At 52.3% G+C, this 20,817-nt stretch overlaps 2 protein-coding genes across 4 annotated transcripts; both read left to right on the top strand.

Annotated features, from left to right (window-relative positions):
- The first annotated feature begins 82 nt into the window (after window positions 1-82).
- Window positions 83-8,178, top strand: Pxmp2 (peroxisomal membrane protein 2). 2 transcript variants are annotated; one of them, XM_076838574.2, is made up of 5 exons: window positions 83-256; window positions 2,324-2,437; window positions 4,149-4,311; window positions 5,777-5,896; window positions 7,903-8,178. In XM_076838574.2, the coding sequence occupies exons 2-5, from the start codon at window positions 2,361-2,363 to the stop codon at window positions 7,966-7,968; spliced, it is 426 nt and encodes a 141-aa protein (XP_076694689.1). In that variant the 5' UTR covers window positions 83-256; window positions 2,324-2,360; the 3' UTR covers window positions 7,969-8,178. The 2 variants fall into 2 exon arrangements, with proteins under 2 accessions (XP_076694689.1, XP_076694681.1); XM_076838566.2 differs by lacking the exon at window positions 83-256 and adding an exon at window positions 263-497.
- Window positions 8,179-10,582: 2,404 nt separating this feature from the next.
- On the top strand, window positions 10,583-19,647 carry Pgam5 (PGAM family member 5, mitochondrial serine/threonine protein phosphatase). 2 transcript variants are annotated; one of them, XM_076866173.2, is made up of 6 exons: window positions 10,583-10,785; window positions 14,061-14,239; window positions 15,487-15,612; window positions 15,727-15,815; window positions 15,920-16,050; window positions 18,622-19,647. In XM_076866173.2, exons 1-6 carry the CDS (start codon window positions 10,595-10,597, stop codon window positions 18,770-18,772), a joined length of 867 nt encoding a protein of 288 aa, XP_076722288.1. In that variant the 5' UTR covers window positions 10,583-10,594; the 3' UTR covers window positions 18,773-19,647. The 2 variants fall into 2 exon arrangements, with proteins under 2 accessions (XP_076722288.1, XP_076722278.1); XM_076866163.2 differs by having other exon boundaries at window positions 15,917-16,050.
- Window positions 19,648-20,817: the final 1,170 nt, after the last annotated feature.

Below are 20,817 nucleotides of genomic sequence, written 5' to 3'. Positions count from 1 at the left end.
CCTGAAGGGCTGCGCTCCAATCGGCGACCGTTCCGTCGGAGCCGAGGCTCGCGCGTGCGCAGGCGCACTGCCTTGGGGAAGGGATCCGGAGGCGGGCGGCTGACGTCCGCGCAGAGGCCCCGCCCTGCTCCGCCCTGAGGGGCTCCAATCCGCAAAGGCGCCTGGGGTACGGCGCACTGCCAGGGACCGCGGAAAAGTGTGCGGAGGTGCGCGCCGCGCACGGCAGTGTGGGTGCCCGGCCGCGCTGCGGGTCGCGGTGAGTCGGGAAATGTCAGGCTGTCCCCGCCCCGCCTCCTCGACCCCGGGCCCCAAGTCCAGCGCCCGACTGCCCTGCGGTCGGGTCGGCGCCCGGGGCTGCGCGCAGCGGGGACGGTGATGGCGCCTGTGGCGTCCAGGCTGCGGTCCGAGGCCGCGCTCGGGTCGCTCCCTCGGCGCGCGCTCACCCAGTACCTGCTGTTGCTGCGGCTCTACCCGGTGCTCACCAAGGCGGCCAGCAGGTGGGCGTGCTGCAGGAGGGGTCGTCGGAGACGGGAGAGAGGGGCTGCAGGGCAAGAGAGGCAGGCAGAGGGGAGGAGAAGGGGGCTCAGGGGAAAGGAAGTTGGCGGGAGGGAGGGCCACCCCGCAGCACAGAGCAGCGCTGACCACTCTGCAGCCCGTGGGCGCCCAGGGCAAAAGCCACAGGCGTCAAGGTGACCCCACTGTCCTGTTTGAGCAGAAGCTAGGGGCGGCCTGCAGGTTGGGTCGTGAGCGAGGTCGTCGCCCCTTCAGGTGTAGACCAGAGCCTTCTGGAGGGGCCTCCCCATCAAAAGACTGTTGCCAGCACGACAGAGCTGGCGAGCTCTGCCTTTTCTTTGAGTATTCAAGTTTTTATGAGTCATTCCTTCTTTCTTGGGTTTACTAATTTTATAAGGTTGTTCTCTTTGTTTTATTAATTCAGCCTTTCATAAATGCATGGCGTGCTTTGTGTGTGCTGGGCAAAAAGTTGCGTTCAAAACAGGTGCAGAAGTTCCCCCTCTCCCGGAACTAAGAAGAACTAGAGAAACAGCAGATAAATACGTGACCTAGAACGGTCAGGGAAGTTTTTCCTGCAGAAGTAACATTGAACGGGCTGCAGAGACATGAAGCAATAGCTCTGGGGGCAGAGGGCACCACCAGGAGGAAGGTGCTGGGGGTGGTGCAGGTGCAGGTTGCAGTGGGAAGGTAGATAGGTGAGAAAAGAGGGGAGCCTGAGGGCTGTGCAGCAGATCAGTGGTAGAGCACCTCTGGTTCTTTCCCCAGTACTGGGGTAGGGGTGTCTGTAAGTCCACACTAAGAATTTTGGATTTGTGCGTGTGTGTCTGGTACCAGGGATTGAACCTAGAGGTATTCTGCCAGTGACTTGCACCTTCAGCCTTTTAAAATATAAAATTTTGAGATACCATTTTGTTAAGTTGCCTAGATTAGCCTTGAATTTGTGATTCTCCTGCCTCAGCCTCCCCAGTGCTAGGATTACAGGTGTGTACCACTGTGCCCAGCTAAAATTTTGGATTTTGTAGCTTCCAGGAAGCAGCTATGAACTCCAGCCTCAGAAGGTGTGACTAGGCCTTTTTCTACCTTCTTTATTGAAATTTTTATTGCAGTGATGTAGATTTGCACATACTTGTAAGAAACAACACAAATATCTCTAGTACCCTTTGGAAACTTTCCCCCTACAGCTCTGGGGATTGAACACAGAGGCACTTAACCACTGAGCTATATCCCAGTCCTTTTATTTTTTATTTTGAGACAAAGTCTTGCCAAGTTGCCAAGGCTGGCCTTGAATGTGGGATCCTCTTGTCTCAGCCTCCTGAGTTGCTGGGATTACAGTTGTGCACCACTGTAACCAGGTGGAAATGTTTTCAAAATCATAATACAGTATCACATCCAGAATGTTGGCATACTCTTGACCCACAAATGATCAGATATTCTGTTTTTCTTGTGTTCTTCTATGTGTGTTGAGTTCTTGAAGTTTTACCTCGTGTGTGGGATTATATGGTATGTATTTTGACACCACAGTCAAAATACAGAGCAGTGTCACCTTCCTGACTCCCAGGATGGTGGTGTTGTGTAGATGGTTCACAGCATGACCCGGATATTGGCCTTGGTGCGCCCAGTGCTGGAGCTCATGGATCACATGTGTGGAGCGAGGCCGAGCTGCCTCCACACTCTGACCTGGGGCTCTGGCAGCTGCCTGATGAGGATCCACTGTCTGTCCGCAGTGTGGTCCAGCAGCCTTCCAGCTCCGCGAAGGAAAGGCGTGTCTCTGTGGGAGTGCTCTTGTTTTCTCATTCCTATCTGTCCACAGTGGCGCTCTGTTGGCACTTGGCAATGTCCTGGCCCAGATGATTGAGAAGAAGAGGAAAAAAGAAGACTCTCAAAATCTGGACATCAGTGGGCCTCTCAGATATGCAGTTTATGGGTGAGGGCCACAGCGGGGCCGGCTGACCCAGCCAGCCAAGCACAGCAGAGGCGGGCTGCAGCACCATGGTGGTGGCCATCTGGGCAAAGAGTTGGAAATCTGTGTGGCTTGTGCACTGTGTGTATGCACGTTAGTTTTTTGTTCTTTTCTGGTGTTGGGGATCTGATCAGAGTCTCACATATGCTAGACCGTGCTCTGCCACTGAACTCCAGCTCTAGCCCCAAACAGTTTTTATGGAACTTTTGTTGAGAAACAGTTTTTATGGAACTTTTGCTGTGTTTCCCAAGCTCGCCTGTGGCTTAATCCTCTTGCCTCATCCTCCTGAGTAGCTGAGATTGCAGGCACATGCTGCTGCTGAGGTGTAGTTCTTAATTTGAATTGCATTTTGAGGAGGACAGGTATCTTGACCTCTCTGAGATGGACCCGTAGGCACATGACTTACCTCAATCTAGAGTCAGATTTCAGTAATCCAAAGATGCTGCCAGCAACCTAGTTGAGCTCACAAAGAGGAAACAGCTCAGAGGGAATGAGTCAGTTTCTGTTGTTTTTACAGCTCCACCAGAAAACAAATGTTGTGTCTTGAAGAATGTCCAGGTTGTGAACCACTTTCTGAATCACAGAGACACAAAGATTCAGGACTTTTTTTTTTAACATTTATTTTTCAGTTTTCGGTGAACACAACATCTTCATTTTATTTTTGTGTGGTACTGAGGATCGAACCCAGCGCCCCGTGCCTGCCAGGCGAGCATGTTACTGCTTGAGCCACATCCCCACCCCCTTTTGTTTTGTTTTGTTTGCAGGGGTCAGCGGGGATTGAGACAGGGTCTTAACTGGCTCCAAATTTTTAGTTCAGATGATCTCTTGGCCTCATCCTCCAGAGTATCTGGGACTACGGGTACCTGTCACTGTGCCCAGCTAGGAGTTTTAACAGCTTAGTCTACCTTGAGCTTTTGGACCAACATCAGTTTTGTAGATGAATTATTTTGAAGTCTTTTCCAGTCTGTGGGCATACCACCCTGAACGTATGTGACCTTGGCTGAATGCTTTCCAACAGAAGCATCTTTTTTGTGTGCATGGTGCTGGGAGGAACCTACAGACTTATGCACATGAGACAAGCACTCTCCTAGCCTGTAGAGTAACTTTTTAAAAAAAAAAAAATATTTATTTTTTAATTTTAGGTGGACACAATATATTTTATTTTTATGTGGTGCTGAGGATCGAACCCAGTGCCTCACGCATGCCAGGCGAGCACGCTACCGCTTGAGCCACATCCGCAGCCCAAGAGTAACTTTTTAAAAATCTGTAATTCAGGGCTGGGGATGTGGCTCAAGCGGTAGCGCGCTCCCTGGCATGTGTGCGGCCTGGGTTCGATCCTCAGCACCACATACAAAGATGTGTCCGCCGAAAACTAAAATATAAATATTAAAAAAAAACCTGTAATTCACAGTCTTTTTATACTTGCAAGCACGCTAGCATGAGTCATTTTCCTGTGAGGCTCAAATGGATTCCCCTAGACAGCAGTGCACAAGAAGAACAGCTGGGAGGTAGCGTCCCAGGTACTTCAGTGTGCTCTCTGAGCAGCCCTGCTATAGACCATGTGACACCCCGCAGTGGGGGGGCATGGGACCTGGGATGGATCTGGGGTGAGGCCCAGCCTTCCTGGCCGTGGGCAGGCAGAAGTTCCTCCTGCTCACGCCGCCTTGGACCTCAGGTTCTTTATCACAGGCCCGCTGAGCCACTACTTCTACCTGCTCATGGACCACTGGATCCCTCCCGGGGCGCCCTGGGCAGGCATCAGGAGGCTCCTCTTGGACCGCCTGGTCTTCGCACCTGCCTTCCTGCTGCTGTTCTTCCTCGTCATGAACCTGCTGGAGGTGGGTGTCTCCCCAGCACCTGCCAGGGCTCACTTGAGCACAGGGACCAGACATCCCTGGGTAGCTCATGGGCTGTGGGCTTCTTACCGGGCTCAACCTGGAAGTGTGCACTTTCCTCTGTGAGTGTAGGAAGCAGGCCACAGTAGGGCTGGCACTGCTGCTGGTCCCCAGTGAGCTCCCAGGCACACTGGCTCTCCACATCAGCTGTCATAGGCACCTCATGACTCCTGTGCGTGCACTGCTGCTTGGACCTGCTGTCAGGGCTCGTCATGGGTGCTGACAGAAGCTGTCATTCAACTGTACCCCAGGGTATTTTCCAAATGTGTTGGCAACTGTATTTCAGTATGATTGATTCCTTTCTGGTTCTGTGTATTTATTTATTTATTTATTTATTTTGTAGTTGTAGATGGACAGGATGCCTTTATTTTGTATGTGGTGCTGTATGTGGTGTTAAGGATTTAACCCAGTGCCTCATACGTGCTAGGCAAGTGCTCTGCCACTGATCCCCAGCCCCTTATATATTTTATTATTTTCTTTAATATTTATTTTCTTCAATTTATTGGGGCTGTGTGTGTGTGTGTGTGTGAGAGAGAGAGAGAGAGAGAGAGAGAGAGAGGGAGAGAGAGGGAGGGAGATTGGGAATTAAACCTAGGGCCTCATGCATGCTAGACAAACTCCCTACCACTGAGCTACATCCCCAGCCCTTTCCTAAAATTTTATTTTGAGACAGGGTCTCACTAACTTACCAGGCTGGCCTCCAGTTTACAGTCTTCCACCTCAGCCTCCTGAGTGCTGGGGTCACCAGTGTGTGTCAAACTCCTGACAAGGTTTTCTTGGGGATGCCTCAACTCTGGTGGTTATTTTGGAAAGAATTCACAGTGTAGCCTTAAGTAGAAGTTCTGGTGCTGGGACCATGGAGTGAACCACTGTCAGACTAAGTCCAAGGGCTGTGAGGGTGAGACGGGTCCCCGCTGTGTGTGTGCAGCCTGCCACCCTGTCAGGACTGAGGATGTCCAGCTGGTTGGCTGGCTGGCTATAGCTGTGTCCACACACAAACAGAACAGAGCCACTCAGTATGGTTTTAAAAGATCATTGCCAAGCCAGACATGGTAGTACCCATCCGTAATCCCAGCTGCTTGGGAAGCTAAGGCAAGAGGAGTGCACGTCTGAGGCCAGCCTGGGCAATTCAGCAAGATGCTGTCCTAAAATGAAAAATAAAATTTAAAAAGGCTGGGGCTGTATCTCAGTGGAAATTGCCCCTGGATTGAATCCTCAGTATCAGATCGTGGTCAACCAATAAGTAAGGAGGGGGCAGCAGCATGGTGGTAGAGCACCTGCTTGGTCTGCATGAGGCCTGGGGTCCCACCAATAGTGCTGGGTGGGACACAGTCATTGCCATTCAGGTGCCCGGGCTGTGGCTCCCTGGATGGCTAGCTGCTCACCTCTGCCCCTGCCCTCCTTGCAGGGAAAGGATGCTGAGACCTTAGCCACCAAGATGAGGAGTGGCTTCTGGCCTGCCCTGAGGATGAACTGGCGAGTATGGACACCCCTGCAGTTTGTCAACATCAACTATGTGCCCCTGCAGGTGAGGGGCACCTGCCACAAGCGCTTTCCCTCCACCCATCTTGTGTGCCTTCAGCAAGCCATGCTTTCTCTTCAGCCACATTTCACCCCTATTCCAGGTTCCTTGGCCATCCTTGGGTGGTATCTGCCAGATGTTGTATTTGGTCTCAGAGCTTTGAAGCCACAGGGGGCCTCCCAAGGGGTCCTTGTGCCCCATCCACTGTCAGTTCGGCAGGAGGCATTTGGTTAAGCAGCCAGCCTAGGAGGCACTCACAGGCTGGGCTCCACCCCTGCTGTTGGGGGAGAGAGGTCCGGCTCAGAACCCCCTTGGGAAAGAGCTCCAAAGGGTGAGGGGAGAGGGAGGCAGGCCCGCACACCTGCCACACACAGAGTACCTGCACCTGGCATACACACAGATACCTGCACCTGACACACACACACACACACACACACACACACACACACACATGCACAGAGATACCTGTACCTGACATATACACACATACACACACACACACACACACACAGATACCTGCACCTGCCACACACACCTGTACCTGACATATACACACATAGAGAATACCTGCACCTGGCATGCGCGCGCACACACACACACACACACACACACACACAGAGAACCTGCACCTGGCATACACACAGAGTACCTGCACCTGACACACACACGCACACACAGATACCTGCACCTGACACACACACAGAGTACCTGCACCTGGCGCGCGCACACATACACACTCAGTACCTGCAGCGTGTGCACACACACACACATACACAGTACCTACACCTGCCACACACACATACCACACTACACTATGGCACCACACCTGTCTTGTATATCACACAGACACTACATGTAAAAGCAGTACCTCCACACACCCACACACATCTGCATGCAGCACATGTGTGCACACCCACATGCATGGACATGAACACACTCCAAGAGTTAAAAGGAAAGTGGGGAAGGGCTGGGGTTGTGGCTCAGCGGTAGAGCACTCGCCTAGCACATGCGAGGCCCTGAGTTCGATCCTCAGCACCACATAAAAATAAATAAATAAAGATATTGTGTCCAACTAAAAAAAATAAATATTAAAAAAAAAAAAAGGAAAGTGGGGAGCTGGTGCACATCCATAGTTCAGCCACTCAGGAGGCTGAGGCAGGAGGATCGCAAGTGTGATATCATCCTGAACATATGGGCGGACATATGTGCAGAGGGTTCCCTGGAGGCGGAGGTGTTGGGGTACTCACGTAGGTGCTTAGGCGGGGCCCTTCCTCGGGTGACAGTGGGAGCAGGACTCTGTCTGAGCAGAGGCAGTGGGCTGGGCATTTGGGAGAGTGAAGGAGGGAGTTGGGCACTGTCAAGACTGGGCGAGTGAGCTTCCTAGAGAAGGGGACTGTTGGCAGAGGCTGAATATCCCCCTGGCCTGGGCCTGGGCCAGTCCCTGGGGAGGCGTGAAGGCCAGGGTCAGAGACTTTCTGGGAAGTGCAGCAAGAAGGAACTGTGCTGTGGCTTGGGGTCCTGAGAAGGGAGAGGGCAGGCCTCCAAGGCAGGAAGAGGACAGACAGCAGCGCTCCTACAGCCAGGCCAGTGCTGGGAGGCTGTGGCAGTCTTCACACTAGGTGGTTGCAGGAGGGTGCTTGGGGGAAGGAAGCTGTTGAGCCAGCACAGACGGTACCAACCGAGTGCCCTGCAGCTCAGTCCAGGGCTGTGGTGATGAGCCTGGTAGCGGCATCTGACCAAGGCTATTTCAGGGGGGGTCTAGGAGTAGGAACAGGACAGAGGGAGGTGAGAGCAGAGACAGGCCACAACACGGGCAGTACTGGGTGAGTAGCTAAGCTGGTGTTTGGATGCCTGTCACTGCCTGTTTGCCATAGCTGTGACATTGTCCTCTCCTCTGCCGGCCCCAGTGCAGGACTTGACAGACGACCACCTGGCCAGCAGTGGTCAGGTAACCTCTGTCCACTGAGTGGCTGGTGCTAGGTGTTGTCACGGCCTGACTGTTCTCTTTGCAGTTCCGGGTGCTCTTTGCCAACCTGGCGGCTCTGGTATGGTACGTCTATCTGGCCTCTCTGGGGTAGTGACGCTGGCCTGGGGAGGACATCAGGTGCATCTGGACAGGGGAGAGCAGAGCCCAGCCAGGACGTCTTCTGACTTTAAATCATGTGATTTGAGATGCCTCAGAATTGTGATTGCAGAAACAGAAGTCTCTAAATGTAAGAGTGCTGTGTCTCAGAGGTGGCCTCAATGCCTGGACCAAGAGGTTGCAATAAACAGAGATGATCAGCTGCTTCCCTGGTGTGGTTTCTCAGAGGACAGGTCACTGGGGTTTCCCTCTGTGCTGTGGCACGTGCACAACACATAGCTTGCTGTCAAAGCACACAACTCAGTGGCCCAAAATGTGGCCAGTATTATGTGGCCACTGCTGACCCTTCCAGGACTCTTACCTTCCCAAGGTGAAGCTCTACCCCATGAACACCAGCCCTGTCCCTGGGCCCCCGCCATCCCACTGTCAGTTTGAGTGAGGGTGCCTCCTACAGCAGCATCACAGGGCACTTGGCTTCATGACTGGCTCAGTCGCCTCCATAATATCTGCCGTGGTCTGAATGTGTCCCCTCAGAATTCAAGTGGAAGCTTAACCCTGCTGGGAGGCTGTTAAGAGTGGGGTTTAGGGAGTGGTCAAGCCCCTTGTGAGTGCCATATGGGACAGTGCTGCAGAGTGCTCAGCACAACTAGGACAGGTAAAAGGGCGGCAGGCAGTCAAGGCAGTGGCCCTCCAGAAGCCTTCTCTAAATGTACGGCTACTCCGTGAATTAACCTTTAGGAACATTCCAAAAATCCCAGCTACTCCTTTGTCTCAGAGCATCAGAAAAAGGAAAAGAGGGACAGACCTGAGTGAAGCCTACAAGGGAAAGCCTCAAGGGCACAGTTAGAAGGTCATGGGCCAAACCAATAGCCTCGGCACTTTTCCAATGCCTGATTAACAGTAGTCCTAAGTGGACATTTTATCCTGCTGGCTGCTGGCACTCACACCCTTGTGGTGTGGCTACCTGTTGCTGTCCTCTGCTGCATGGGCTGTAACCCCACTGGCTGTTACAGCAGCAGAGGCAAAGAATGTGGTTGCCTGTCCAACTGGTTTCAGTGGCACCATCTTGGAAGCAAAGAGTTGTGATTGGTAACTCTACCCTGGGCTTCCCAGCCTCCAGAACTATGAGAAATACTCTATCAAATACCCAGCCTGTGGTATTTCATTATCAAGGCTCATCCATGTTAATAGCATTTTAAGAATGTCCTTCCTTTTTAAGGCTGAATGTTCATTTCAGTGTGTGTGGATATCATGTCCTGTTTACTTTTGTTAGTGGACATTCAGATTGTCTTCAGCTGTTGGCTGCTGTGCTCCTGCTATGAACACCTGAGTACGGTATCTGCTCATGTGCCTGCTTACCCTCAATTTCAAAGAACTGTTCTTTTGGTTCAAAATACATCAGGGTGGGGTGGGGCAGTTGCTGAAGGAAGTTTAGAGTATTTGCAAGAGTAACAGGTGCTCCTGCAATTGATAAAGACCTTGATGATCACACTACTTCCTGTCTTGGCAGAGTTTACATTCAGTTCTAGAGTTTGGCTGGGAGGAGTGGCACTCGCCTGTGAACCCAGCTCTCTGGAAAGCTGAGAGAGGAGGACCACTTGAGCCCATGAGTTTGAGGCCAGGCTGGGCAACATAGCAGCAAGACCCCCTCCCCACCTCTCAAAAAAAAGTCCAGTTCCCAATTTCGTGGCACCAACATTTGCTGAGAGAGTTACTGTGCTGGAGCTCATGCTGATCCTACGAAAATCCCATAAAGTAGGCATCACTCTTTGTTTCCATCTCACAAATGGGGAAACTGAGGCAAGACCCGCTAACTGGTGAATCCTGGATTCAGATGCAGGATTCTCTGCCACCACTTTCACATATGGCTTCTCAGGATGTCAGGGTGAAGCCAGGAAAAAAGAAAAAATTGGGGGTAGTGTTTTTTTTAAAGTAATGCAAATTCATACTGTTGGGTTTCTGGCTTATCACGGCCTGCTTTCACTCGGTTCATTTCACACACGTTTACCCGGAGCTGCCAGGCACACAGGAAAGCAGGGAGCGAGGCTGTTAGTGTCCCCACGTGGCCATTTACCAGGGATACGGAAAATATGTAAAGGTGGTCACACGGACTGGACACGGTTTAAAGAGAAAGAGAAGCACTTTTATTATCCTCAGTTCTGGGTACCTTGATAAATAATATTTTAGTTGTATTTTTGGACAAAATGAACCCATACAAAGGTCCATGAAGCTGCACTGTTCTGCCAGGGCAAAGCCCCGGGACGCACGCTGCTCGCCCTCCGCCTGCAGCAAGGCGGGCGCCGGCCTGCACCCACAGGTGCAGCGCCTTCCCAGGCTGAGGGTCGCTCCGCGGTCTCCAGAGCAACTGCCGCCAGCAGGGCGGCGTCGGACGGCGGGGGCGTGAAAGGACCCGTGCCGCTCGCGTCAGGAACCGGCGGAGTCGGACCGCGCAATGGCCGCGTCCGCCTCCCTTGCACACGCCCGGGTCTGCTCTCCCCCACCGCAGCGGTCGCCGCGCCCTCCCAGCGGCCCCCGCGGCCGGGGCGGGGCTTCCGTCAGCGGAGCAGGCGCGCGCGGAAGCGTGTCCCTCGCGGCGCGCCGTGGGCGGCGCGGACGGCGGCATGGCGTTCCGGCAGGCGTTGCAGCTGGCGGCCTGCGGGCTGGCCGGGGGCTCGGCCGCCGTGCTCTTCTCGGCCGTGGCGGTGGGCAAGCCGCGCGCCGGCGGGGACTCGGAGCCGCGGGCGGCGGAGGCGCCGGCCTGGGCGGGGGGCGCGCGGCCGTGCCGGGGCGTCTGGGACCCAAACTGGGACAGGTGCGCGGGGCCGGCGGGCGGCGGGCTTCCTTCCCCTCGCCCCCGGCGCGCGGCGGCGTGTGGGCGCCCGACAGGTGGACGTCGGCCCGGGTCTGTGCCCGGGGTGCCGGGTCCGTACCTGGGGCGGCTGTGCCCGAGGTGCCAGGGTCCGTGCCCGGGTGCCGGGGTCCGTGCCCGAGGTGCCGGAGTCTGTGCCCGGGGTCTGTGTGCCATAGCAGCTGTGTCTGGAGTGACAGCGTCCCGTGTTAGGATGGCTGTAACTAGTGGTCCTGAGGGTCCGAGTGTGAGGATGACCGTGCTGGTGCCTGAGGGCTAGTGAGCAAGGAGGGTCCACCCCGCTGAGGGTCCATTTGCTAGGAGGAGGCCAGAGTAGACCAGGCGCTTCTTGGATCTGGTCAGTGCTGTGGCCATCATCTACTTGTCGTTATTGAGCCTTTGAAATGCTCCTGTGATTACACAAGGATTTTTAGTTTTATTTAATGTCAATATAAGTTTAAAACCCGAAGCAGTGCAGTTTTTCAATATTTGGTTGAAATAACAGTACTTTTAGTATATTGGATTAAATAAAGTGTATTACTCAATTTCACTTGTTTCTCTTCACTTTTTTTAGAGCCTTTATTTATTTATTTATGTGTGGTGCTGAGGATCAAACCCAGTGCCTCAGACATGATAGGCAAGCTCTCTACCACTGAGCCACAACTCCAGCCTCTCTTTATTCTTTTAATGCTGCTACTGGACAACTTAAAATTACATATGCTGCTGGGTTCTATTTCTACTAGAGAGACTGCTTTAGAGGCAGGGATTGGTTATTGTGGGATTTACCCAGTTCCAGTTAAACCTCCTAGGTACCTGCAGCTGTTATCTCTACACTGACACTTAGAAATTGGGCACAGAGGTAAGTAATATCATATCCCTAGTTGTATCAGGAATTTCATAGTTATTTTTTTAACCTTTAATTTTATTTATTTATTTATTGGTACTGGGGAATGAACCCAGGGGTGCTTTACCACTGATCTACAACCCCAGTCCATTTATTTATTTACTTATTTAAAAATTTGTTTTCTAAATATTTATTTTTTAGTTGTAGTTTGACACAATACCTTCATTCCATTCATCTCTTTTTATGTGGTGCTGAGGATTGAACCCAGGGCCCTGCATGTACTAGGTGAGCGCTCTACACTGAGCCACATCCCAGCCCCTTATTTTTTATTTTTTATTTTGAGATAAGGCCTCACTAAATTGCTGAGGCTGTCCTTGAACTTGTGATACTCCTGTCTCAGCCTCCAAAGTTGCTGGGATTCCAAACATGTGCCCCTGTGCCTGGCTAATCTTTAATTAAAACACAAACTTATTTTGGAATATTTTACATAATAAAAAAGTTGCAAATAGAATCCTTTTATATCCCACATCTAATTTCCTGTTCTTAATGTTTTAACATTAAGTATGGTAGATTTATCACAATTAATAAGTCTATCCTGATCAATAATAATGGAAGTCTGTGCTTTGTTGAGATAACGTTAGTTTTGCTTTCTGTTCCCAGGTCCCACATGGCAGTTGGTTCTTGGTGTCCCTGGGCTCCTGTTAACTTTGTAGCTTCTCAGACTTCCTTTCATGATGGTGGGGAAGTTTCCTGGTGGTCCCTCAGTTGGCGTTTGTCTGATGTTTCACTTGTGGTTAGACTGTAGTCATTCTCTTTTTTATTTTTTGTTTGCTTTTGGTATTGGGAATTTAACCCAGGGTCACTTAACCACTGAGCCACATCCACCACCCTTTTTATTTTGAGATAAGGTCTCTCTGAGTTGCTTAGGCCCTTGCTAAGTTGCTGAGGCCATTCTTGAAGTTGTGATCTTCCTGCCTCAGCTCCTGAGCTGCTGGGATCATAGGCGTACGCCACTGTGCCTGACTCATTCGCTTTAAAAAATCAGAAAAGTGTTCTGAATTTCTCAGGACTTTTAAAGGAAAACATTCACTCTGAGGTCAAAGAACTTGTTTGAAATTAACCTAAAGTTGAGTGCAGCCTTATTTGATTGCAGCAAGGCTCCCTGTTTGCTTGCCATGCTAGACTTCTGGGTGGGGAGATGAGCTTGGGGATGGGGAGATGAGCTTGGGGATGGAAGGGCTGGTGGCAGGCAGGGATGCGCAGCACAATGAAGGTAATATATAGGGGGCTTGTCTCTTGTGCCCTCACCCCCATACCCAGAGCTTTGCATGGATAAGTCTCAGGCTCCCCAGTGCCTTCTAACATACCTCTGCTTGGTGTGTGACCAGCACCCCAAGTTAACCCTGCCTAAATGATCCTTGAGTCATGAGGGTCAGTGGCCCTCCAGACCTTCCTTTCCCACCACAGTCTCTACCAGGTAGATTCTGGCCAAGTTCCCTGCCCCCCACATTTAACCTTTAGTACTTTTATTTCCATGACCCCTACCCCGCCAAGTGCCAGTTGACAGCCACTACCCCACTTAAATCAGATAAAGTATGCTTAGATGCAATTATAATTTAATTTAAATTACAGTTGACCTGTGGATACCAAAATCTATGGAAGTTCAAATCCCTATGTAAAATGGTGTAGTGTTTGATGCAGATGTGCTTTAAATCATACCTAGGTTACTTACAACACCCAATACAGCATGGACCTCATGTAAGTAGTTGTCATGCTATATTGCTTAGGAAACAGTGATAAGAAAAAGAGCCTGCACGTGTCCAGTACAGGAGCATCGTCTTCCAAACGTGCCCTTCTGGTGCTGACCGCGGATACCGCAGACTCAGGGGCCACCTGTACTTTGAATTTAAACAGCCCACAGCTAGTGGCCTCAGTCAGACAGTGCAGTCCTAGCCTGCAGGCCCCCCTGCACCGCACATGGCTCCCCTTTCTAACACTGGCCCTGAGTCCTCCTGTCCATGGCCTGCTCATCCTCACTGGGCCACACCTTGCAGGAAGGCTTTGCCAGGTACAGAACAGGCCTGGCTACAGCCGTGAGGTGGACGGTGTGTGCAGGTGTTACCCCCGGCTGCCTTGGCTTCTCTGGAGAAGTCACTGTCTTGGCAGAGTTCTCACAGGGATTTGTAACAGAGGCCACAGCACATGCTGTCGTATCTTTTTTTTTTTTTTTTTTTTTAATATTTATTTTTTAGTTCTAGTCAGACACAATACCTTTCTTTTTATTTATTTATTTATATGTGATGCCGAGGATCAAACCCAAGGTCTCACGCTTGCTAGGCCAGCACTCTACCACTGAGCCACAACCCCAGCCCAGCCATCGTATCTTTAATACTAGGCGAGAGCCACTCTCTCTGGTCAACCTGCGGAAGAGGAACGTGGAATCTGGAGAGGAGGAGCAGGCGTCCAGGCTGGACCACTACAGGGCGAAGGCCACAAGGCACATCTTCCTCATCAGGCATTCCCAGTACCACATGGACGGCTGCCTGGAAAAGGACCGCACTCTGACCCCACTAGGTATGTGCCTAGGTCTTTTGCCCAGCTGATCCCCATGGTCAGCCTTGAGCGTGTTGGGGCATGGGTCCCCTTGAACCTTCAGGGACCACTAGCCCAGACTTTGACATCATCATTACCTGTGATTTTCAGCTGAACTTGGACAGGAGACAGGCTTCTTAACGTGCCTGTGCCAGAACATACAGGGCTGAGGTTGGCTCAGTGTCACGGCGCTTTCCCAACATGGGGGAGTCCCTGGTTCCATCCCCAGCACTGAAGGAAACACTCAAGCAAATGCCGTGGTGTCTTGATGCATGAGGTCAGGCCCAGTTCCCAGTCCAGCAAGGCGTATGCTCTTGTTGCTCCAGAAGTGGCGCCTCTTGCACTCTGTGCCAGGCTCATGGCCCAGCCTGCAGACATCTGCCCAGCACCTGCAAGCTGTCCGCAGCATCTGGGTGGCTTGCTGGGCAGCAGTGTCTCGTGCCTGCAGGTGCACCTGTGGAGAAATCCTGGAAATGGAGATGCAAGGGGTGTGGGGAGAGTCTAGACTCAACCTTTGTAGAGGAAGGGTCTCTCTGTGTTGCCCAGGCTGACCCCGAATGCCTGGGCTCCAGCGATCCTCCCACTTCAGCTTCTCTAGTAGCTGGCCCTGCAGACACTGTTCTTGTGCCTGGCTGAGCTTAGCCTGAACAGTTCCTCTGTTTGGATGGGGTCTCCCCATCTGTGCTCATATGGAAAAATTTGATAGTGAAAGGGTTTTCTGGCCTGCTCTCGTGCAGACTGCTCCTTCCCTGAAACACTGTACAGTCAGGAAGGGAAGCGCCAAGCGCAGAGGTCTCTGCATCTGACAGAAACTGACTTCCTGGCGATTTCCAGCCAGATGCTAAAATACATTTAAAAGAAAGCACCTATATTTGGAGCTGCTTGGTACTCAGTGATACTGAATCCTCAGTGTGTATGTATTGGCCACCAGGGTGTCACACGGCCGGTAGCCATCATGGTGCTCTACGCTGTGTGGACTTGGTTGAGGCAGAGTAAATCCTGCCTGGACTCCAACAGTGGGGCACATCTGCTCCTTACTGCTAATAGACTGAGGTGTATTTTTCTGCATGGGGTTGAGGACAGTTGAATTGATGATCTTATTGGCATTGCTCATCGAGGCCCTAACCCCTGCTAGGCCCAGGACCGTGGGGGGCACGTGATCCTATGTGGGTGTCACTGGCTAAAGGAGGGATCAAGGTATATGTGGTTCTGGGGTATTTGCCTTCAAGGTCGGGAACAGGCTGAACTCACGGGGCTCCGACTTGCCAGCCTGGGGTTGAAGTTTAGTAAAATCATCCATTCCTCCATGACCCGTGCGGTGGAGACCACAGACATCATCAGCAAGCACCTGCCAGGTAAGTGTGGGCCAGGGGCCTCTGCACAGGAGCAGTGCAGCCTGGGGTGTATGCTGCCCACAGGGGAGGGCCCAGGGTGGCTCCTGGAGTAGAAAACACTGTGCTCCTCCTCAGGTGTCTCCAGAGTCAGCACAGACCTGCTGCGGGAAGGTGCACCCATCGAGCCTGACCCTCCTGTGTCTCACTGGAAGCCAGAAGCTGTGGTAAAGACACTGCCCCATGGGTCACTGGGGCAAGGGCTGGACGTACCTTCTGATGGCCACGTTGCCTTGCTTCCCCCTGATGGTCCTCACTTTGCCCCCAGCAGTATTACGAAGATGGTGCTCGGATTGAGGCTGCTTTCCGGAACTACATCCACAGGGCAGATGCCAAGCAAGAGGAAGACAGCTATGAAATCTTCATATGCCATGCCAATGTTATCCGCTACATTGTCTGCAGGTAGGCATTGCCTGGCCCACAGGGCTGGAGGGTGTAGACCTAGAGAAAAGCCCAGACCACAACCCGTCCCTTCCCTTTGCCGCCTGCCATCTCTGTGGGTGTGTGGCTGCCCCTCTGTCTCCTCTGGGAGCTTCCAGGCCTTGTCACACAGTCTGGTCAGCTCTCTGGTGGAAAACGTCTGTGAGGTGGGGTTTCTCTGATTGTCTTGGCAGAACAGCACAGGTGGACGGGGCCCTGGTGTCAGAGGGTCTTCTGGGTGGACAGGTAGAGCTGCCGTGGTCAGGGTACTATATGCTGGGCTTCCAACCCTTTGGTGATGGAGAGATACCTGGGACTGTGCAAAAACCCTGTTTCCCCTCAAGCTGGTGCCAGCGTCTGGGAGGGTCTAAGGGGACCCTGGCAACAGTCACCAAGACTAGCTCGGAGGGGATTCTGCTTCCTGCACTCTTTGTTCCTCCCTGAACACCTTCTGAGGGCTGCGCCTCTTCCTTGGGTGTGTTGAATTGTTTGTTTCTTCTCTCTCTTGCCTTTGAGGGGCTGGAGATAGAGCCCAGGGCCTTGAACACCTAGGCCACCGGGCCATTTCCCAACACTGTGACTGCCTGTGCTGGTGTCTGCTCTCTGGGTCGTGAACTGTGACTGTGCTGATCACAAGTGCGACTTGTTTGCTGCTCAGGCTGCTCTGCGGGGTCACCTATGTTTTGGACCTTCCCTACACTCTGGTACCATGGAATGTTCTGGGCTTGTATGTTTGGGTTTTTTTTCCCCCTGATTCTGGGGATTGAACCCAGGGGCATTCTACCACTGAACTACATCACCAGGCGTTGTTATTTTTTTTATTTTGAGACAGGGTCTTGCTAAGTTACCAAGGGTCTCACTAAATTGCTGAAACTGGCCTCAAACTTGGAATCCTCCTGCCTTAGCCTCCTGAGTCACTGGGATTATAGGTGTGCGCCACTGCTCCTGGCATGACTCATGTATTGTATTGGTCTTAGCTCTGGAATCAGCCTGTTTTCCATGAATGCCAAGGCAGCGTCTATGTCCCCTTGATGGGAAGGCTTTTGCACTTCAAATATGTAAAAGGACTGACCAAATTTCAGTAGAGTGCAGACTTTGAGAAGCAGTGGAAGCCTGTCTCCACCAGTGGATCCACTAGAAAACATTCAGCAGGGCTTCCGTCACCAAGGACTGCCTCTCCTCTGCACCCAGAGTCTGGTCAGTGGTACTGTCTGGAGTGAGGCGGTCTCTCTTCCTGTCTGTGGTGTGTCCACAGGGCTCTGGTGACCCATCTGCTTAGGCATCCCATATGTGTTCCAGCTAGAAGCTCAAGGATGGTGGGGGATCCCCAGAGTCAGAGAGTGCCCCCCCCAATGCACAAAGCTGTCGGGGAGTTGGGATCCTCCCCTGGCTCATGGTGGCAGGAAGGGATGCGGCTGGTGGCGGGGTGTTGTGCTCAACCTGCAGCAAGAACAAGGTTCCCGGGATGGCCCGTCCCCTGTCTGCTACCTGTGTCGTGCACTTCCTGCTTGTGATCAGGCCATTCTGGTACTCTGTGTGCTCTTGACACCACATTATCTTGTGAACCCTGACAGTTATGGGAGGTGACCCTGATGCCAGGATGCACCAGAAGCCCCGTGAATGGAGTTCCCCAGGGCAGTCAGGGCGGCCACGCAGTCACATGGTCTCCACTGTGCTGTCTGTAGGAGCACGCCCTGCAAACTATGAGGGGTGATACTGAGAGGATTTTAAAAAGCAGCATGGAGCCACAGTGGTGCACGCCTGAAATCTCAGGAGGTTGGAGCTGGAGGATCAAAAGTTCAAGGCCAGTCAGCAACTTAGACCCTTTTTTTTTCCTTAATGTTTTTATTAGTTGTTGATTGTCCTTTATTTATTTACTTATATGTAGTGCTAAGGATTTGAATCCACTGCCTCACACATGCTAGGCAAGTGCTGTACCACTGAGCCCCAGCCCCAGCTAGACCCTTATAGCTCAGTGGTGAGGCATCTTGGGTTTCAATACCCCGTATTAAAAAAAGGAAAAAAAAAACAAACACATTCACCAAACCTGCAGCAGAAAAATGTCACCATGTCCACTGGGTTTGAGGATCAGATTGGCTTCTGAAGCATGAAGGACATTTGGTGACTCAAGGAAGATGTGATACTGAGCTTCTTAGCAAGTGTTTTTTGTTCCTAATAAGCACTTTTAAGGGCATGAAAATGCTACAGGGTTGTGGATTGCACCTCCATCCCCTGGCACAAAACATTGAATTTTATGAGAAATGGATCTAGTGTACTTTGTCCTCTTACTTGTTACATTGTAAAGAAGAAATAAAATTGCATGCCCTGCAAGGAACTTGTTTGTGCTGATCACACAGCTTGAGTCTGGTGGAGTCCTGGTGGATCCAGGGGCCCTTTCCTCTGAGTACCCTCGAGGGACCAGCTCCCCCTCCAAGGGACCAGCTGAAGTGTCTGCTCTGCTCTGGTGCTCCAGGGTCTGGGCCTTGCCTGTCCCTCAGGGCGCTGTGGCCCCCTCTGCATGAGCTTCCTCTGGCATGTTCTTTCTTCCCGCAGAGCGCTGCAGTTCCCTCCAGAAGGCTGGCTCCGTCTCTCCCTCAACAATGGCAGCATCACCCACCTCGTGATCCGACCGGATGGCCGAGTAGCACTCAGGACCCTTGGGGACACGGGGTTCATGCCCCCCAACAAGATCACCCGGTCTTGAGGGCCCCTCTGGGACTCCACCCTTCTCTGCGTGTAGCCTTCCCTCTTGTTCCTTGTCCAGGCTGCAGTGCAGCTTTGAGGAAGAGGCTGTAGGAACGTCTCAGATGCTGGGGACACTTGTGTCTGGCCCACTGAAAGGGAGACCTTCAGGCCAGACAGCCTGACTTCCTTCCTTTGGCCTGCCAGGACAGCCCCATGGGTGTGGGGTGAGGACCTTCTCAGGCAAGAGGACAACCTATGCTGGGCTTTGAACAAGCCCTGCTTGCCATCCCTCTGGACCACCATGGCAGGCCTGCATGGGTGGCCACAGCAGCAAGTGACTCTGGGCTCCGCCCAAGCTGGTGCAGCAGGACAAGCTTTCTAAACAACTCATTTCATTCACATGTTCTTATTCTGAAAAGCCTTTGTCACTTCAGTGTTCGTCAATTAAAACCTATTCCTCATTTGGGTTCTTGCTTTGAAAACCAATTTCTCACCAGAGTGAGAGATCCTGATGCTGTAGGATCTAAAGACACAGGGACTGGCCAGCTGCACAGTGGATTTGGGTGAGAGAGGAAGTGAGTCTAGAATGCCATGTCCAGGGGTTGGCCATACCAGGCAGGGACTGCGGGCTTGTGATGGCCAGGCAGGGAAGATACCCAGGGCTGACATCTCCATCCTAGTCTGCTCCTGGCCACAGTTCATCTTCTGGGCTTGTGGGTTAACATTTGGACATGATATGCCTACCCCAAATATCTGTTAATTCAACAAACACAGTCCAGTTTCTACCAAGTGCTCACTAACACTTTCAGTAATCAATACAATGAATTGGGATATTTGATCCATTTCTCTGGCCTCTTTGGAAATAACTACATAATAAAATTTTAAAAGTACAAATTGTGATTGTTTTAAAGAAAACGGGAAACCTGTGCCGGGACACAGCAGTGGCATCACTAGAAATCCCTTTTGCTGGGCGTTTGTCTGTCCTCAGCCTGGGTACCTCAGCGTCCTGCCACCCCGAGGCAGGGCTAAGCCCGCCTGTGCGGAACTTGGTGCAGGATGTGTGTATCGCAGGGCTGCGGGGAAGCCTCCGCTTTTGCACACGCCCTGCTCGGATGCCTAGTCCATTCCGAGGCACAGTCTCCTCCCTGGACCTCGGAGCCAGCAAATGGGAACCAGACACAGTTCAGGGTGGTGGCAGGCCAGGGTCTCCTCCTCCACACCAGCCATACCTCGCTGCAACTCGCCGGCTTTGGCTCTGCCCTGGCCCTTCACCTCCGCCTCACTCCCCCCTTGCCCTTCACCTCCGCTCTGCTCCTCACTTCTGGGTCGCGCAGAGTCCATCTCATATGCCGCAAGCGAGGAGTGGAGGATCTGGGATTCTGGGTACCCTGGAGCAGAGGAGCTGGAATGAGACCTTGGTAGAAAGACTTAGAAGTCACCGGATGACCAGAAGAGCTAGCAATCTGCAGATGCTCCTGCAAGAAATCCCCACAATGAAAACTGCTGACCTTACATTTGAAGTCGGTTTTGTCTGGAAAGTTACACCCCTTTCTAGAAGCTCGCAGCGATTGTGCCCTGTATGAAGCTTCATTGTTGTTCGCTTTTTTCCCTTTGGTACCAGTGGTTGAACTCAGGATTAACCACTGAGCATGTACCCAGACATTTTTTGTATTTTATTTAGAGACAGGGCCTCGCTAAGTTGCTGAGGGCAGCTGTGACCTCGCAGTCCCGAGCCGCGGCCATCACAGGCGGCGCCACCGTATAAATTCCCAGCAGACTTTCTTCTCCACTGTTCCTTGTGTTTGCTGTTCAGAGTGGTCTTCCCCGCTCACCTTCTCAGTGGTAAGGACCTGACCTCAGTCCTGGCGGTGGGGATGGCTGCTGGCTCCGCATAGCAGGGTAACTCCTGAAGGCTGGATACGGAGAAGACAGAGGGGCAGGACGCCAGAGTCTCTACAGCATCCACACCCATGGAGGGACCTCACCATTTGGATGGCTTCATTCCAGGGTCTCTAGGACACTGACGTGGGAACCATGCTGGGGACAGAAGCCATGCTCGGATGG

This window comes from Callospermophilus lateralis, chromosome 1 (assembly GCF_048772815.1).
Source record: "Callospermophilus lateralis isolate mCalLat2 chromosome 1, mCalLat2.hap1, whole genome shotgun sequence".
NCBI classification, from domain to species: Eukaryota; Metazoa; Chordata; class Mammalia; order Rodentia; family Sciuridae; genus Callospermophilus; species Callospermophilus lateralis.
The sequence above is the reverse complement of the archived record's forward strand: the minus strand, read 5'-3'. Positions and strand labels throughout refer to the sequence as shown.